This window comes from Centruroides vittatus, unplaced genomic scaffold (genome assembly GCF_030686945.1).
Source record: "Centruroides vittatus isolate TY-2023 unplaced genomic scaffold, ASM3068694v2 contig_301, whole genome shotgun sequence".
Taxonomy (NCBI): domain Eukaryota; kingdom Metazoa; phylum Arthropoda; class Arachnida; order Scorpiones; family Buthidae; genus Centruroides; species Centruroides vittatus.
Window position 1 is genome coordinate 2,647,589 of NW_027121927.1, and position 18,579 is coordinate 2,666,167.

Below are 18,579 nucleotides of genomic sequence, written 5' to 3' on the forward strand. Positions count from 1 at the left end.
ATAAATACTGAAATATAAGCAGAGTGCAGTCTTATTTGAGATGAATATACAGTCAAACCTGTTTTTATGCGGGGGATAGGGACCGCATTAAAAAAAATCCCCCTTCACTATTTGCCTTTTTTTTAAATTATATATATACACAACATTACAATTGTTATATTTATCTTTTGGGTTTTACTATCATTTTAGTGAGTTAAATGTAATCATAAAAATTACTTTAAACTTCATTAAATAAAGTAATACTTACGTCATGTTTTCATCTGTATCAATGAATTCATCATCATGGAAGCCAAACTGGTCAACAAAATTACTTGTCATTTGTTGCATCTGATAATCAGAAAAAGCCTGGAGGCCAGGCCAAAAATACAGTGAAAACATATAGCATGCAAAGACAATATATGACAAAACAATACTACTACTGTCACTAAATATAGTGCTATGCAAAAAAATTAGCAAACATCTTTGTATTCAGTGTTTTTGTTTTAACTACTGCATTATATTGTTCATTAAGACAATACTTTAACAATTTTAAAACATCTACATAAATTATGTTCATACTATTACAACAGTGACTATTAAAAATTGAAATTCTGTAAATTAAAGACAGATTAGCAATGTCAATGTAAAGTTCTAAAATTTAAATTAATAATCATCAGATTAATCAGAATTTTAAAAAGATCCATCAACAAGTTGCATAACTTTCCTGGTAAAAATTTAAAATTATTGTGGTGCCATCTTATATGATTTTATTATAAAAAAATTTTTTTTTTTAATTATTATTATTATAAAATGGCAAAAGTTTAATTCTGAGGGTAGAGATGTGTTTTGTAAAAATTGCAAATGCTAAGTAAAATCTTTTTTAAATCTGACCCCACTCAAAATATGCTAAGTGACCCTTCCTATCTTCCCATCCACTTGACCTTTAACCATCAAAATTTAACAGCATCAATTCCCCTAATACATAAACCTCTCTGCAAAATTTTAATTTTTTACAAAAGACAGAGGAGTTATTAAGCTTGAAAGTAAATGAACCAAGATCATGTGCCCTAGACACACTAATATCCATAGATACAGAAACTCCCCCCATTTTTTTGCATTTATCAATGTTTCAAAATCCAAAGACGTTAAAATCTTGGGAGTCATTTTTTGACCAACTGTAATACTTTCCTTCAGTTATATATGTAACAGCTGGAAAAATAAGAATGCTACACTTTTTCAACTACAACACTACATAATGAATCTTTTTTCATGGAATGTGTTAAATTAATATTGCTTAAGTTGCAAGACAACTTTATTGGACAAATTTTCAGGATATATTAATTCCATGTTGTCATTATGGAAATAACATTTTTGTAATAGTTACTTGAAATACCATTCATCAATAATCACGATAAAAGTAATTGAAAATCAAATAAATCATTCACAAATTGTTTAAAATTTCTACATTATTAATCTCATTAAATTAAAGCCTGTAAAAGCATGTTGAAAAAAACCAATTTACAACTAAATAGCTGATCTCAATTGTAGCTAAATTTTGTCACCACATGTCAAAACTTACACACAAAAATAGCTTTTAAGCTAACTTATTTGCATAACACAATACATAAATATTCATTTATATATAAATACTAATACAAACACAGGCAAAAACACACAAAATTCACTTATAAAACTAGATTATAATTAACAAACTCTTGGGAAGAAAAATAACTTAATAATAATAAATAAAAATTTACATATGTAATCAAAATCTTCTGTTATAAACTTAAGTTTGTAATAGTAGTTAATGTAAATCAATTAATATTAATGATTTATAATAAGAACCAATAAGATTTATTCAATTATTTTTAAACTAAGAGCTAGTATATAATTTTTTCTGTAAAATGAAAATTTAAACTGTCATATTTTCTCAGTACAGTTTAAACAATAATGTATGAGAATTTGACAAAGACCATAAATACATTTATTAATGCAATATTAACAATAAAAAAAAAAATGCTTAATTGAATAAATCTATAAATTTTTTTAATATAAATCTCAAAGCAATCATTCCTCAGGAGATATATAAACAATCTTACAAAATCTATAAAAATTTTACACTCTTAGAAAAAAAGCTTAATTTTCAGTTTTACAGAGATAAGAGCTATTTCATTTCAGCATTATCTTAGATGTTGCCTTTCAAACAAAAATAAAGCACATTTTATAAATAATCAAATATCTACTAATAAATTATATTCTAACAAGTATTCAGTTTAATAATTAAACATAAAAACAAATCGTCACATAAGTTCATAAACTTATGCATTCATAATATAAATAATTTTTAGTAACAAATAAAATTTTAAAATAAGCTACTTTTTTTACTTATATATTCAAGTTACTTATTAGAATATCTTTCCAACTATTAATATAGCAATAATCACAAGTTAAGAATTAAATGTTAAATTAACAAAAAAAAAATATACACTGAAGTGCCAAAAGACATGGGATACCACCTAATATCTTGTCAGACCTTTTGCCCGGTGAAGTGCAGCAACTCGGCATGGCATGGACTCAACAAGTCGTTGGAACTCCCCTAGAAAAATATTGAGCCATGCTGTCTCTATAGCCATCCATAATTGGGCAGGTGTTGCCGGTGCAGGAGTTTGTGCACGAATGGACCTCTCGATTATGTCCCATGCATGTTTGATGGGGTTCATGTCAGGCAATCTAGGTGGCCAAATCATTCACTGAAATTGTCCAGAATGTTCCTCAAACCATTCACAAACAGTTATGGCTCAGTGACCTGGCACATTGTCATCCATAAAAATGCCATCCCTGTTTGGGTACATGAAGTCCATGAATGGCTGCACGTGGTCTCCAAGTAGCTGAACATCACCATTTCCTGTCATTGTTTGGTTCAGTTAGACCAGAGGACCCAGTCCATGCCATGTAAACACACCCCACACCATTATAAAGCCACCACCAGCTTGCATAGTGCCTTGTTGACAACTTGGGTCCAACAAGGGGTCTGCACCACACTAACCCTACCATCAGCTCTTACCAACTGAAATTGTGACTCATCGAACCATGCCACAGTTTTCCAGTCATCTAGGGTCCAACCAATATGGTCATGAGCTCAGGCGAAGCGCTGCATGCGATGTCGTGCTGTTAGTAAAGACACTCGAGTCGGTCTTCTGCCGCTATAGCCCATTAATGACAAATTTTGCAATACTATCCTAATAAACATGTCCCTCGTATGTTCCACATTGATTCCTGCAGTTATTTCACTGAGTGTTGCATGCCTGTTCACTCTAACAATTCTACGCACACGTCGCCAGTCTGTCATTTAGTGCAGGCAGTTGGCCACTGCATTGTCCATGGTGGAAGGTTATGCCTGCAATTAGGTATTCTCGGCACACTCTTGACACTGTGGATCTTGGAATGTTGAATTCCCTAATGATTTCCAAAATGGAATGTCCCATTCGTCTAGCTCCAACTACCATTCCAGGTTCACAGTCTGTTAATTCTCGTGCAGCCATACTCAAGTCAGAAACCTGTTGACATGAATCACTGGCAGACAAATGACAGCCCAGCCAATGCACTGCCCATTTATACATTTGGTACGCAATACTACTGCCATCTATATCTTTGCATATTGCTATCCCACGACTTTTGGCACTTCAGTGTATATATAATAATAATAATAATAAAAATAATAATAATGAAAAAACAAAATATGATAGACAAACTTCAATTATGAAAGTTCTATATTTCTGTACATATAACCCATGGGTTGTTTGTTTTTGAAATCCTATAAAAAATAAGACTTACATGGATTTCCTATCATGTTTAATAAAAATTGACTATAGTATACAATAAAATTGTCAATAATTAAAAAAGCTTTCTTCCATTTTTCCAAAAAAATATTCAAATATTTCTTCAAAATCAAATGACAAAATGAAATGCAGCCAAAATAAAAAAAATATATAAAAACAAATAATGTTCAATATACTTTTGTTAATATAATTAGGGTGGTAATTTAGATTTGAGATTCCTTCCTGAAAATTTTAAAAATTTGCCAGGTTCTCAGTTAATGACATTAAGGGGGGAACTCCAAAGAAAGGATTTGTTTTCAATATTTTAATATCTAATGTATCCATATAAAAACCAAACACAAAGTTACATTAGTACTAAGTTTTTCTCCAACACAAAGTGAATATAATTATTAAAGAAAATTTGAAAATGTATATTTTTCATAAAAATTACATATCAATAATTTCTGTAAAAAATAAAAATCATTAGTTCTAACCTGAAATTCATGAAATTTAAAAAAAAATCTGAGATGCAACTAATCAATTATCCTCTCTCTCTATATATATAAAAAGGTGATGACAATGTTCCTAAACAACTTAAAATATGCACTTTTCAAAGATATAATATTGAATATTAAAAAGTAACAACAAATTCTTATAAATACTCAATACAAGGAACAATGTTAACAATTGTTATTCAAAGCAGCCTCCATTGAAACAGACTTAGATGCTTCATTAAGTTGTTACAGACAGCATGAACATTCTCAACAAATATTTTGTCCATTCATGGATCAGGGCTGACTACAGGGAATCCAAGTTTTGGTATGAGTTAACAGACACCATTCTCCAGTAATGACTATACATTGTATAATCCATGGAGCTGAAGTGTGGACTATAGGGTGGCCATTTCATCCATGGGATAAAATCAATTCCACAATTACCAAACCAGACCTGGACTTTTGCCTTTCTATGGGCTGAAGCAATGCCTTGCTGAAAAATCCATTTCTGGTTGCCAAAGTGGGACTTGAACCACGCTTCGAAGAAGAGAAGCTTCATGAACATCTCGGGTGTAAATTTCATGATTGATTTTCATTGTCAATGAAAACTATGGGTTTTACCTGTTGCACAGAATACCTGAAAGTGGTGTGTGTGTGTGACTAGTTTTGAAGTATCTGGAGGGAGGATTGACTTTAAATTCTATTAATCTGATAATTATGTAATTGTTTAAATATTTTTTCTCAGTAAAATTAGGTCATCCTGCAAATCTCTTCTTCAGGGCATGTTGTCTTAGGAGCTTCACAGTCTTGTTCTTTTCAATAAGCTCTTTGCAACTTTTATGGTCAAAGGCCAAGTGCATGTGTGGCTATTTTCTGGATGGATTCAGTTGCACAGCAAGCTAAAGAACAATTCTTTTATATCTTCACTGTTGGATTTCATCTTACGTGATTGCTGACAAAATTCTTATTTGTAGGCAAATTGACAGTTTTTGCCTTCTATTTCTGTTTCCTTGAGCCCATCTTAGTCCTGAAACATTCATTCATAGAGAAGGAAGTAATTTAACTATCCTAAATGATGAATTTCCTGCATTGTACAAGTCAATTATCTCAGTACAATACACTTTGATATACTTTAGTGAAGTAAAAACATTCTTTTGAGAACAAGTTACAAACAACAACTTATGCTTAAAGGATGTTCTAGAATAAAAAACTTTAAATTTAAAAAAGTTACATTTGGAAAGGAAAACAAAAGTAAAAAGTTGTTTCAGATGCCACCCTGTACATATTTCTAGAGGAAATCATCATTCAATCAATCTTCATATACATCAAACAAATTATGAAAATAAAATGGAAGTTCCAGGAGTATAAATAAATGCAAAACCTTTGAAAAAATTATCTACAACAATTAAGCATTTGAAACAAAATAAAATTTACTTTATAAAGCAACAAATGTCTTGAAAGCCTTCTCTGAAATACAAAATGGAAGATAAAAAAAAATCAATATTTAGTGAAATTTAATTAAATTTAATGTATAAATCAAATATAACAAAAAATAAACAAACAGATAAATAAAATTATATATATAGTTGATATCTGTTAAACCATATTTGAATTAATTCAGAATTCTATTGAAACAACAAATTTATACAATTTGTTAGTATTAAAACATATAGGTAGATGTACCAGTTTTGGCCAGTGTAGTACCAGTTCTGGCCAGAAAACAAATTTAACTTAAAAATATAATCACAAATGAAACAAACTTTTATTGTTAACTGTGTGAACAGTTAACAATAAAAGTTTGTTTTATTGGACAGATTTGAATATGTGGTGATTATATTTTTAAGTTAAATTTGTTTTTTGGCCAGAACTGGTACATCTACCCTATATATATATATATATATATATATATATATATATATATGTGCGTGTACGTTACTGGCAAAACCCAATTTTACACCAAACTAGTTCTAGAATTATTATTCAAGTATATTAATGGGTAAAATAAAATTAAAAGGCAATCAATTAGATGAACAATATTTATTCAAACATAGTCAACTTAATAATTATGGTAATTTATTAGAATAGGTTAGTGTGAATGTATGTCTCTTTAATTCAAATAAATAAATCTGGTAGACTTTCCTGCAGCTATTGCTGTGAGGAAGTCTACCAGATTTGAAAACTATGGGTTTTGCCTGTTGCACAGAATACCTGAAAGTGGTGTGTGTGTGTAACTAGTTTTAAAGTATCTGGAGGGAGGATTGTTATCTGTCAATCCTCCCTCCAGATATAGTCAGATACTTTCTGGTAGCTTCCTCCTATTGCTGCGAGGAAGCTACCAGATTTATTTATTCGAATTAAAGAGACATACATTCACATTACATATATACAGCTACCATATCTGACATTGAGAAGAATAGGTTAGGTTAGGTTAGAATGCATGTCCCCTCTGTTCCCTGTCTTCTAATTGCTGGAATCGGAGACAAGCCGCCACCGGGGATGCACATTCTAACCTAACCTATTCTAATAATTTGGTTGCTAATAATTATGATAATTTATTAGAATAGGTTAGGTTAGGTTAGGTTAGACTGCACATCCCCACTGTTCCCTGTCTTCTGATTGCTGGACCCAGAGACGAACAACTCCCTTCGATATGTGGGGTAACATTAACCCCGTTTTTTCTAATTAAATAGACTATGTTTGAATAAATATTGTTCATGTAATTGATTGCCTTTTAATTTTATTTTACCCGTTAATATACTTGAATAATAATTCTAAACTAGTTTGGCCTGACATGCTTACACCAAACTAACTTGGCTAAAATCGGGTTTTGCCAGTAACATATATATATCAAATCAATGTAATTACTGTTTATAAATTTTTTTTATAAACACTAATTGCACTGTACATTCTCTCATCTGCAAACAAAATAGTTCCAATGTATTTTAAATTATTCGAACTTACCTTTTTCATAGCAGATTCCTGTAAAAATGGGATCTCTCTCAAATCAACACATTCATCATCAAACTCTGCAGCATTTGAAGGAAGAGGAATTCCTCCAACCTAAGAATTCCTCCAATAAATTATTTTTATACATAAAATTTAATTTGAAAGCATATTTAAAAAATTGACTAATATAGCTGACTCAGCATTATTTTTTGAATCCAGCATTTTATCTTTACATTGTGGATTCTACAAAAACTAGGATGTTATCATGCTGATATGCTAATCATCAGAAGTGTATCATGATAATTAGTAAATTTTTTGCCAATATTCCCACATTATTTCCTGACTTTGTATAGCAAAGTTATACCATATAGAAATATATCAGAAAATCACTATGCAGCTTTGTCACAATCACTACTCTTAAAAATCAACCGAATGTACTTTTCATGTAAGATGAGAACCTTCTTCCATATGTAATTCTATCAAATTTTATTATATATATTTTTTTAAAGTCATTACACAATCTCTTCACACAAAATACAACTTTGTTTCTGCACCAAGCTAATTTTATAACAACTTATGTCCTTTTTTCTTCCCATTCTGAGAAATCCTGTATGTGTAATTCAAAGCACATCAAACTTTATAAGTCTAAACAATATATATATATATATATATATATATATATTTTTTTTAAGACTGAATTTTAAATACATCCACAAACTACCTTAATTTGAAACTTGTTACTGAAAGTCAACTGAATAATTCGTAAATATATACACACAACAGAATCTGCTAATTGTAATCATTTTGGGTTTTATCATCAATTAATCAATAGCAGCAAGTAGGGTAAAAACTTAAATAATAATTAGTGAAAATTTTGGTTTCATTGACATTAAAAAAGAATATTAGAAGAGGGAGGAGGGGAAAAAGTATAACAACTATAAAATACTCAATTCATCCAGCACATCCCTGAAGTTAAGAAATTCAAGCAATTTAAGCTACTCTGCTGCAAGTAAATAATTAAAATGATTAACATTTGAAGCATTGCTTAAGTCTTAAGATATAAGGAGATTGCACTTTATTGTCACTTGTTAAGACAAAGGATTTTTTTAAGATTCAATACTCTCTCCCACATCAAAGGCAACCAAAAATTTTCTAAAATATTGTACAGTACATTAATACAAAAAATCTTTCCATACTGAAGTGTGTATATTTTTAAATTAAGGTGGCATTGAAGTTTGCAGAAAAGCAAATGTATCAACCACCAATGTGATAATGATAAGACATTAGCCTGTAAAATAAAAAGAATGTTTATGTTGACTTTTTTAAAATGCATATAGTAGGCATATCTGTTAGTCTTATTTAAAAAATTATCACAGTTTCTTATCCAGATCACTCTGGCAACATTAGTTCAGATATGGAAAGGTAAACTATTATTTTCAGGTAAATAGCACAAAAAACAACTGATAAAAAATGCTTATACAATATTATTATAAACTTATTTCCAAGATGCAAATGTTTGCAGAAAAACAAATTCTGACAATGTTAAATGACAAATAACCAATTACAAAATGCAGATTCTATTGTATATAATGTTTGCAAATTGCTTTGAATTTAAATATACATTCATATTGAAAAAAACCAAATGGAATATTTACCAATGGTGTTTGATTTTTTTTATTAATTTCACTCAATACTTCTGAAACAAAAGTTTCCCATCTGTTTCTATAGTCTTCTGGCAAATCTAAAAATATAAAGTAAAATGAATCAAGTTAATGAACTAAAAGAGATTTTAATATAATTCATTTCTTGCTAAAATTAACATTTCTCTTCAAGAATTTTAATTCATTAAGTATATAATCTAAATTAAAAAATAATCTAAAAGTTAATTTATTATACAATACTTAAAAAAAAGGAGGGTGAAATGAAACATTACCAGTGAAAAATCACAGGCATAAAAACAAATATAGGTAAATTACTAAATCTGGTTGGAAGGAATATATTGGATTTACTGTTCAGATTCCAATATTTGTGAAATTTGCAATAAGAAAATAAACTGACAAACTCTACAAATCAGTATGTAATGTAAGAAGGCAGAAATTTTTATTTTCTGAATTTTTGTTATAACTGATGATAAATCAAAAGACAATTTCAAAAAACAAACTATCACCAATGTCAACAAACAAACTAAAACACAACTTTTATATTAAGGTTTCCCTGAGTATTCAAAAATTGCAACATTTTCCAGTGAAGGAGACACTGTAGTAAATAAATTATACTTTGAAATTATGTGTTTTCAACACATCATATTAGTGTTTCTAGATCAAACTTTCACCTAATGAAATTTCCTTTTTATTGTTTAATACATTTGTAAGTTAAACATTAATATATTAATTTTGTGTGAAAACATGAGCAAGAATGTGTAAATTACAAAACTAATTAAAAAAAATAAGAATGAATCTATGTAGAAAGTATTTTTACTTACTGCATTTTCTTAAACAAGTGTGAGAACTGAAGATTCAATTTTGTATAAAATTTAGAGAAAAATAAAAAAAATTATAATTTAATTCTCCGTTGCAATCTTAAAGCAAACACACACAGGAAACGGATTGAGTACCACCCATACTATTAACAACTGGCTGAGAAATATAACATCTGAATATAAACAATAAACAACAAGTGATAAAGGAGGAGAAAGTCGATTGTCGACACCTGAATAGATGGAGACGTAGAAGTCTCAAACCAAATATGGACATGACAGCTGCAGTTGGACGAAGTCATAACATCAGCAATGATAACCCTTCACCTCACACCTGTAGATTTGTCATCCCAACTGCTGGTCACATGATCAGTTTCCCAGACTGAAAGCATAAAAGAATGAGACACCGAGAATTTTGGTTGTTTGTCACAATGTTCCAATGAATTAATGATTGGTCATAAGTGCTCCCATAAAAGTGGACGTCTGCCTAAAAGGAAAATAAGAAGTCCCTGGAGAAGACACTCGCCATTCCCTCGACTAGGAATCCCCCAAAAGACGATAGAACAATGTCATATCATCGATCAACCAAGATTTAAGGTATTTTGGATAGATATTTGTAAACACTCTCTCTTCGAGAAATTAGGGCATAGGACTTAGAATAGTCACTGCCTTGATTTGATGATTTTGTATTTAATTGTATTTAATTGCCTAATCTGTAGTTATTATGTACATCTTAGATTTGTAATTTTATTAAACTTTTATTTGTTATAATTAATACCTGTCTGCCTGTCTCATTCAGTACATGGCTCCTATCAACCTACCTATGACCTCCCCACTCAAAATTTTGCCCTCCTATTTTAAAGCCACCCAAATACAACATGAGCATGCTTCACCGACCTGCTGCCGAGTAAGTGGCATTTTAAGGGTCAGCCCGTGCTCCAGTCTCTCACATAAGCATATCTCAAACCAGTTAAATAAAATTACCAGCTATCTGAAATGCTTATTTGCATGAGTGAATATATTTAAATTTTTGATATCAAGCAATGTCTCTTAAAGTTTTAACTCCCACTATAGTATGACATTTACAAAATTATTATTTTTATTTTAAATAATAAAGACCTAATAAAAACAAAATCCTAACTCATTAAAAAATGTTTGATTTATGCAATTTTTTTGATTAGTGAAAGGAAAATTCTGTAGAGTTGTTTACATTTGTTCTATTTTTTTTTTAATTATAAATTTTAAACAATTTGATAAATTAAAACAAGTGTAAAAGTTATTCTATACATGTTTCAAACATTAAAAAGCAATAATTTTTTGTCAAAATTAATCTAAATTTTTTAAATAAATATTTAGAAACAAAAATATAAATGAAATGATCATACAAACCTTTAATTTTACTTTTTATTAAATCACTATTGATTCCATTTTCTGCATTTTGAGCAATGTGATTTGCTATTTTAGTTAAATGACCCATATAACCTCGCCTGTGTTTTCCTGGTTTTGTCCTAAATTATAAAAAAAATGAAACTACATTACTAAGAAAGTAACTATTGAAAATTAAAACTTTCTCATAAATTAAAATGGTTTAGATTTTTGTGCATAATTAAAAAATTAAAATTATGAAAATTATCTAATGTAACATAGAATATAGTAAAACACTACATATATATTATAATAATAAATTTAAAATTGTATTACTATAATACAAAGTTGTAGCCAGAAATTTTTGACCGTGGATCATCTGCTTGGCTGATGGCACCTTCAGATAACACAGATAGGCAGGCTACCATAACAATGCAATAACCTACAATTCACTAGCAATACATTACTGTGCAAGCTCTATGCAAACCAGTGACACATATGACAATGCTCAATAAAAAAAGAAAAATTAAAACAACAACAATTATAATATTAGCATGAGAAGCACCTCCCCTTGAGCTACAACTGATGAATAGAGTATTGGCAAGCATAGCGGCCTCAAACTGAGGTAAGGAGGGGTGGAGAGCAACAGCATTCATTTTGTAAAAATTGTATCTATTAGGGAACAATTTATCTAGTGCAGCAGATAAAGATGCTTTTGCCGCAATGGAGGAAGACGTAACAAGGGGGAAGGAGAAAGGAACCCACTTAGCTTGGCAAGCACCTTTTCAAGATCATAGGTAAGGTGGCAATTAAGCTTTTATTAACCAGCCCTTTGTGTGTTTTGACCTCAAAACAGAGCCTGGGGCATGCTACATTGGACAGAGGTTCCAAGCACCTGGGAAGAAGAGCAGATACACTCAGAAGTAATATTATTTTCTTGGTCTTCCTTAATACGGATGGTAGGTACAGTGATTAACAAAAGGACCCACCCTACCTACAATTTTGAAAAGGCACTTGCCAAGCTCCTAAGTGAGCTCCTTCCTCCTTGTTACACCTTCCTCCATTGCAGCAAAAGCATCTTTATCTGTTGCACTAGATAAATTGTCCCCTAATAGGTACAATTTTTACAAAATGGATGTTGTTACTCTCTACCCCTCCATATCTCAGTTTGAGGCCATTATGCTTGCCAATACTCTACTCATCAAGGAGTGCTTTTCAGCACAGCAAGTTTTAGAGATAAGTGAAGCTTTACTTTTTGTTACCGAACACAATTACTTTCAGTTCAATGGGAAAATATACCTGCAAAAACAGAGGGTCCCAATGGGCTCACCACTGTCTGCCATACTAGCAGAATTGCTCATGAAGCATGTTGAGCAAAGGGTTTTTAGCTTCCCCCTTACAATAGCATACCCACTGGTATATCTGAGATACATTGACGCCATTCTCTTAGCTTGGCAAGACACACAGGAGGATTTCCTCAAATACTTCTTAACGAATGTTTACTCCTCTATCGACTTTACCTGAGAAAAAAAAAATGGGGAAAAGATAGTGTTTTTAGATTTAAACGTCTCCAAGTCCCAGGAAGGTATAACACATTCCGTGTTCCATAAGTTTAACAACATACCTCCTTTAATCCCTGCCACTGCATACCATCTGCAGCACAACATTAATGCGGCTATAGCCCCTTTAATTAGAAGGGCCTTTCCCTTGTCTTCCACACAAACCGCTACCAATATTGAACTTACTGCCATTTGCTCAGCAGTAAATGTGACAGGTTATACCATTTCCAAATATAAGCATATCTTGAACAAGGTTAAAAGATCTCTTTTTCCTGCCACCACTTTACCCATCCCAAAGGAATGCACAATAGTCTGTCCATCAGTACCATTCTGTGGCCGCATTACTGCACGCATTTGTTGCATATTTAGACAACACAAATTATTTCTACCTGTCACCCCACGACCAAGTTTCAGGAGGCTTCTACGCAAAAATCCATATTAGAGAAGTCCGGGGTATACTCTATCCTGTTAGAAAATACATCTGGCATTCGCAGTCACTACATAGGAGCGACAACTAGAATGTTACCTTGCTGCATCTCTGAACACCAACATCCCATCAGGACAGGCAGGTGTGACACTGAACTGGCTAGGATGGTATTACATCATCACACCTTGCTGTGGGACCATGTGGTGATGCTCAGGTATTGTAATCAGAGGAGCCTGGTGTATGTTTGGGAGGCCCTCCTTACCGTATTATTAAATCCATGCAACTCTCCCATGCTTGAGTTGCCTGCAATATGGGTCAGCCTGTATGAAAGATTAAATCATCATCTCTAGCTCTGCTTTCGGAACCTATTCAACAAAACATGGCACATGCACATTGTCACCACGTGTGCCTTAAAATAAAAACAAAGAATTTGAATTAAATTTGGTTTCTTCTAAAGGACAATACCTTTAGTTTTAATTAAAAATATTTGTTTGAAAGATTTATTTGAGTTTATGTTCTGCCTGAGGACGACAAATTATAAAACATCCAAAGCGCTTGCAAAAATAGCAATATCTACACGTAATTAACACCTTTGTGATAATTTCTTGTTTAAAGCACATTTTAAAAAGAACATTCACAGATGACATTTGTAGTAAATACTACATAATGCACAAGACTATACAAACATATCACATCAGTTTGCACGCTTTTAACACAAACTGACTACTTGACATAACCAAATGACAGTGTTTTGAAGTGAAGCATGGGACTGGAGCCTGGAGCAGTGGAGCAACAGGTTTTTGACCAGAGCTGGTGCACAGCTAGTTTTGATTGGTCCATTGCTCTAGCTTTTTTTACAAATACTTTTGACATTTAGCAAGTATGCTATCATGCAACAATCATTAATTATTTATGAATTATTCATGTAATGGCCATTAATTTAAATGCAGTGTGAACATGAATGACAAATACTCGGTAAAGTTTCATAAAAAGTGAAATATTTAATAATTTAATAAGAAATATAAATGTACAGTAGAGCACCGATTATCCGACCCCCGATTAACCGACCACGTTCTAGTCGGCAAATTCAAATGTCCGCTAGTGATGTGGCGCTACAATATTTGGTTATGTCTTGGCTACTTTAATATTATTTTTGTTAAATTTTTGCATGTTTTAGCTGGCAGCACTGGCTCGACCATGAAAAGGAGGCTAGTATTTAAACCAGGCCTAATACACTATACTAATAATGTATTTTTTCATACTTTTTGGTTATCCGACCAACCCCAGTCCCCAATTGAGTCGGATAATCGATGCTCTACTGTATTTATATTTCCACGTGTGCCATAAGTATGGATAATATGTAAGGTTGTAATATGTATGCATGGATAATGTGTTAGGTGTTTATCATGTTCATTGTTTTAGTTGGCACAGGTAAATTCAATTAATGCATTGTCATCAACAAAGGGAAAATTAAAACTTCTCTCCATGACTGATAGCTGATTTACAGAAAAAGATTTAAATAACATTTTCATCTTTGAATCTGAAAATAACAAGAAAAAGTCAGCAACATGCAAGGTGAATAAGGAAGTGAATGATAAACTCAAACAATGCAACTTTAACTTCACGGCTAACAAAATAAGAGGTACTGTAAAAAAATTTAATCTTTGGTAGTATATAAAACCTAATCATCTAAAGTGTATGAAGCTGTGATTAAAAGAAAAGATGAAGATAAAGCAAGGATTTCCTTGACAGAAATGTTTAAATTCTGAAGAAAACAGTATTTGTATATCTAATAAAAACTCCAATATGAACTAATTGAAAATTAATTCATATTTCAATTCATCAGGGGGTTATAGTTATAATGGATGCTGACACTTTTCGGTAAGATCTTGTGGAAATGGTTTGCTTGAGTGCAACACTCCTCACTACAGATTTGAGAACAAAGGATTCCAAAAACTGAAGGTGAAATAGGTTGACAACTTAGAATTTCAACAAGACATGATGCAGTTTGTCATTTGCTTATCAGAACATTTTAGTCTGGTCATATTGTTCTTACAAAAACATCAAAATTGAAAAAGTTATGCTATTTAAAGATGGTCTAGACACCCATAGAAACAATTTTCTTGTAGTCAGTGTGCACTTTACAAAGAAAATAAAAATAAAGCTGTTATAAAAAGACTGGATATTGTTGATACTGCAGAATGGCATAATTCTTTGTATGTGAAAACCAGTTGGAGTAACCAAACTTTTAGATTCAAAAGTTAAACTGGTATTTAAGGTGATTCAAATTACCCAGGCAGCATTCAATTTGCTTGTAGATATACATGATGCAAAATGACTGCCCAAGCAACAAGCAATGTCAAGTGATCATTTTCTACTCTAAAATTTATATTAAATGACTATGGATTAAAAATGAAAGATAATAAAATCACACACAATGTAGCATAGGCATCATACCACATACACTATACATAAGTCATGAAACATTAAGGCTTTTCAACAGCACATGCATCACACTACAAAAGACTGCCATACTAATCATATCACACAGTGAGGAAATTGTTAAAAACAGATATGTACACAAAACACTTTTTTCAGAAGTTATAGTATGCATTGACCATATAGTCAGGCATAGCAGTAGACACTGGGTATATATGTTGAGTATTATAAACTCCAATACAATAATAATTATAATAAAACAAACTTACTGTTCTTGTTCATTTTCTTCCCAAACATCTAAAACTCTTTGGACTAGTTTATATTCATTAAATACCTAAAAAAAAAATAATTTTATTAATATTTTAACAAACATTTATTACTACTTTAGATGTAATTACCTGATCTAAAAGTGGATGAACTTTGTTTCCTTCTTCATCAGCGGTAGGTTTGTTTGTAAGAATGCGACCAATAGACTGTTCAACTTGTGTATGTAAAAAATTATTCCACGTGTAGGTAAAAAATAAATCCTGTAAATAGTGTTATTTTTCATTATTAAACAAATAATTACTATATTAGTTTCTCAATTATAAAACACAATAACTATTATAAATGTATACTAATTGAATTTATACAGTATTAGAAGAACAGATTGATAAATACAAGATTCATCATAAAACATTTTTGAAAGTATTTTCCTTGGATTAAACAATGTTGAAATCAGACAACAAATAGTCTCAGATAGTGTAAGATCAGAGAAAAAACTTTCATAGTCAAATTGTTAAATTACTCTAATGCAAAAGATTTGAAAATCTAGTTTGATATCATCATTAGTAAGAAGAATCTTCAAAAAACATTATAAAAGAAAATTAAAATCCGAATTAATAAGTTATGCCAGAAACTGTGATATCAAACAACAGACTTTTTAACAGACTTGTGTGAGAGATGTTGGAGTAAGAAAGAATCAGAACACAAAGGATCCTATTTTCTGAATCTTGGGAACAGTCAAAAGAACTTAAATTAGTATTAAATTAACATAAGAAAAATTCTAGTTTTTAAAATATGAGTTTCACAGATTTTGATTTATACGAAACATTTTAAAATTCACTAAACTGCAATTAGTTATGGATTATCAATTACAATGTGAAATTTCAATATGAGAACACTAAGAAATTTTTATCAACTCCATTAATATAATTCTTTTTGAATATTTTTTTAGTATGTATCATTTAAAATATGGATAATTGATAAAATAATATAAAATATAATTTAATAAAAAAAGTAAGTATTTAATTGCTATCATAATTAGTCATTAGCAATTATTAGATGATAAAAAAATCAAAATACAAAATTTTGAAATCCATCCATGATTAAACATGATATAGTTTCACTCATAAGATACATTTGCATTAATGTAAACTTTATTTTGTGTCTATAGAATAGTAACAATTTTGCATTTGTGCAACAAAAACAAATTAGTGTTTTAGAACATGGATTTAATAACTGATTTAACTTTTTTTTTTATACAACACTAAATCTCAATATAAAAAGTTCATCATCTATGCTTTCATAAATACTGAATAGAAGACCTAGAGCAATTTATACAAAAAACGAAACCAAATGTTAAGTGTAAGGCTTTATTTTCATGAGAGGAAGTGTTAGACCACAACCATAATTTATATTTCCTACAAAGATCTCCAAATTTGGCTATTACTAATTTGCCACTTACAGGTTGGAGGATCAATGGTTTTCAGTCATCTGATTTTATCAGATAATTCCTGTAACTAAAAACTATGAAATTGAAGAAGATGCACCATGACAATCCATACATAACTTTATTTAAAATATTTTTTCACTGGGACAGTGTACTGATTTCAAATTAAAATATTACATAATACAATGTTTCCTATAATCATTCTGATTGCAGATTGACTGATGATCAGTTGTACAGGTAATTGTATAAAAAATATTCTGATGCTTCCACATACTCCTGGCATGACCTACTGATTGCGTTTTGAAATTTTGAAAAAATTGAAGACTGATATATGCATCACCAATGGTCAGAAAGCATAATGTAAGTGTCTGCCTTTCCTGAACAGAAATTACTTTCTGAAATGTTATATCTTGTTTAAAAATTTTCAACTCTACTACAGATAAAAATTCAAACTCAGTTGTATGCATCATGGTAAAATTTTTGTATAATTCAGCAATAAACTAAAAATTCACATTAGCCAATAAATTTGAACAAGTGTATACTTCCCTGTTTTCATATAATTTGACATCCACCAAAATAAAAATTTTCTTTTTCTAACATAAAATGAATAAAAATATATGAGGGTGTTGCTATTTGCTGAGAAGTGTTCATTACATTGCTGCATAAAAATACTGACCAGTCTGGAAAGTGACAGTCTTGGTTTCTTTGTTTTTAACATAAATGCATGACAATACAGAGGAAAAATTACAACACTATTGCCACTGCAAATAAAAAATGGTCCTGTCTTTTTATATATTTATTTTTAATCCATTAACTATCAGTTCTATATGCAACTAACTTTACTGCAATAAATTTTTAATAAAACAAGAAATTTTAAAAATAAATGAAGAAAAGTTTAATCTTCCAAAGCTGAAACAATTAATACTAACAATCAAAATTCTAAGTATTTTCAAAATGAATGAAATTATATAATAAAAAACTAATGCACACAAACAAAAATACAGAATATTTATTTGATAATCTCACAAATTTATATTGAAATAATTACTTAAAAAAGTGATTATTATTAGATAAATCCTTAAAAACACAAATGTGTGTACTCTACTCTTAAAGCATATTCAGTTCTAGCCAGATTCAATCTCTCTCTCTCATATTTTATAAAAATTATCTAGAAGATTTTTAAATATCTAATTTATCACAAAGCTATTCTAAAAACTAAATAATTGGATCTATTGTGGTAAATAATTATACAACTATTAAAATTCAAATCATTTTAATAAAAAGTTAGAAACTAAAGAATTTATTATTAAATTGCTGAAATAATACAATATAACTATCTTAAGTGACAAAAGTAATTTGTATCAA

General features: G+C 30.4%; 1 protein-coding gene and 1 long non-coding RNA gene across 6 annotated transcripts in view; one reads left to right on the forward strand and one right to left on the reverse strand.

The window, feature by feature from the left end:
* The window catches only part of LOC136972783 (uncharacterized), a 240,388-nt gene that overhangs the window by 50,123 nt on the left and 171,686 nt on the right, over window positions 1-18,579 (forward strand). The gene's annotated exons all lie outside the window — the stretch shown is intronic.
* Window positions 1-18,579, reverse strand: part of fmt (phosphatase 6 regulatory subunit 1-like protein fmt) — a 116,996-nt gene that overhangs the window by 19,293 nt on the left and 79,124 nt on the right. For 4 of the 5 annotated variants that reach the window (XM_067267394.1, XM_067267393.1, XM_067267395.1 and 1 more), the window contains 6 exons: window positions 15,902-16,030; window positions 15,773-15,837; window positions 11,103-11,221; window positions 8,893-8,978; window positions 7,253-7,351; window positions 248-345 (listed from right to left, as the gene is read on the reverse strand). In XM_067267394.1, coding sequence (XP_067123495.1) covers window positions 248-345; window positions 7,253-7,351; window positions 8,893-8,978; window positions 11,103-11,221; window positions 15,773-15,837; window positions 15,902-16,030 — 596 coding nt within the window. The remainder of the gene's footprint in view (window positions 1-247; window positions 346-7,252; window positions 7,352-8,892; window positions 8,979-11,102; window positions 11,222-15,772; window positions 15,838-15,901; window positions 16,031-18,579) is intronic. The other variant, XM_067267396.1, reaches the window with a different exon arrangement.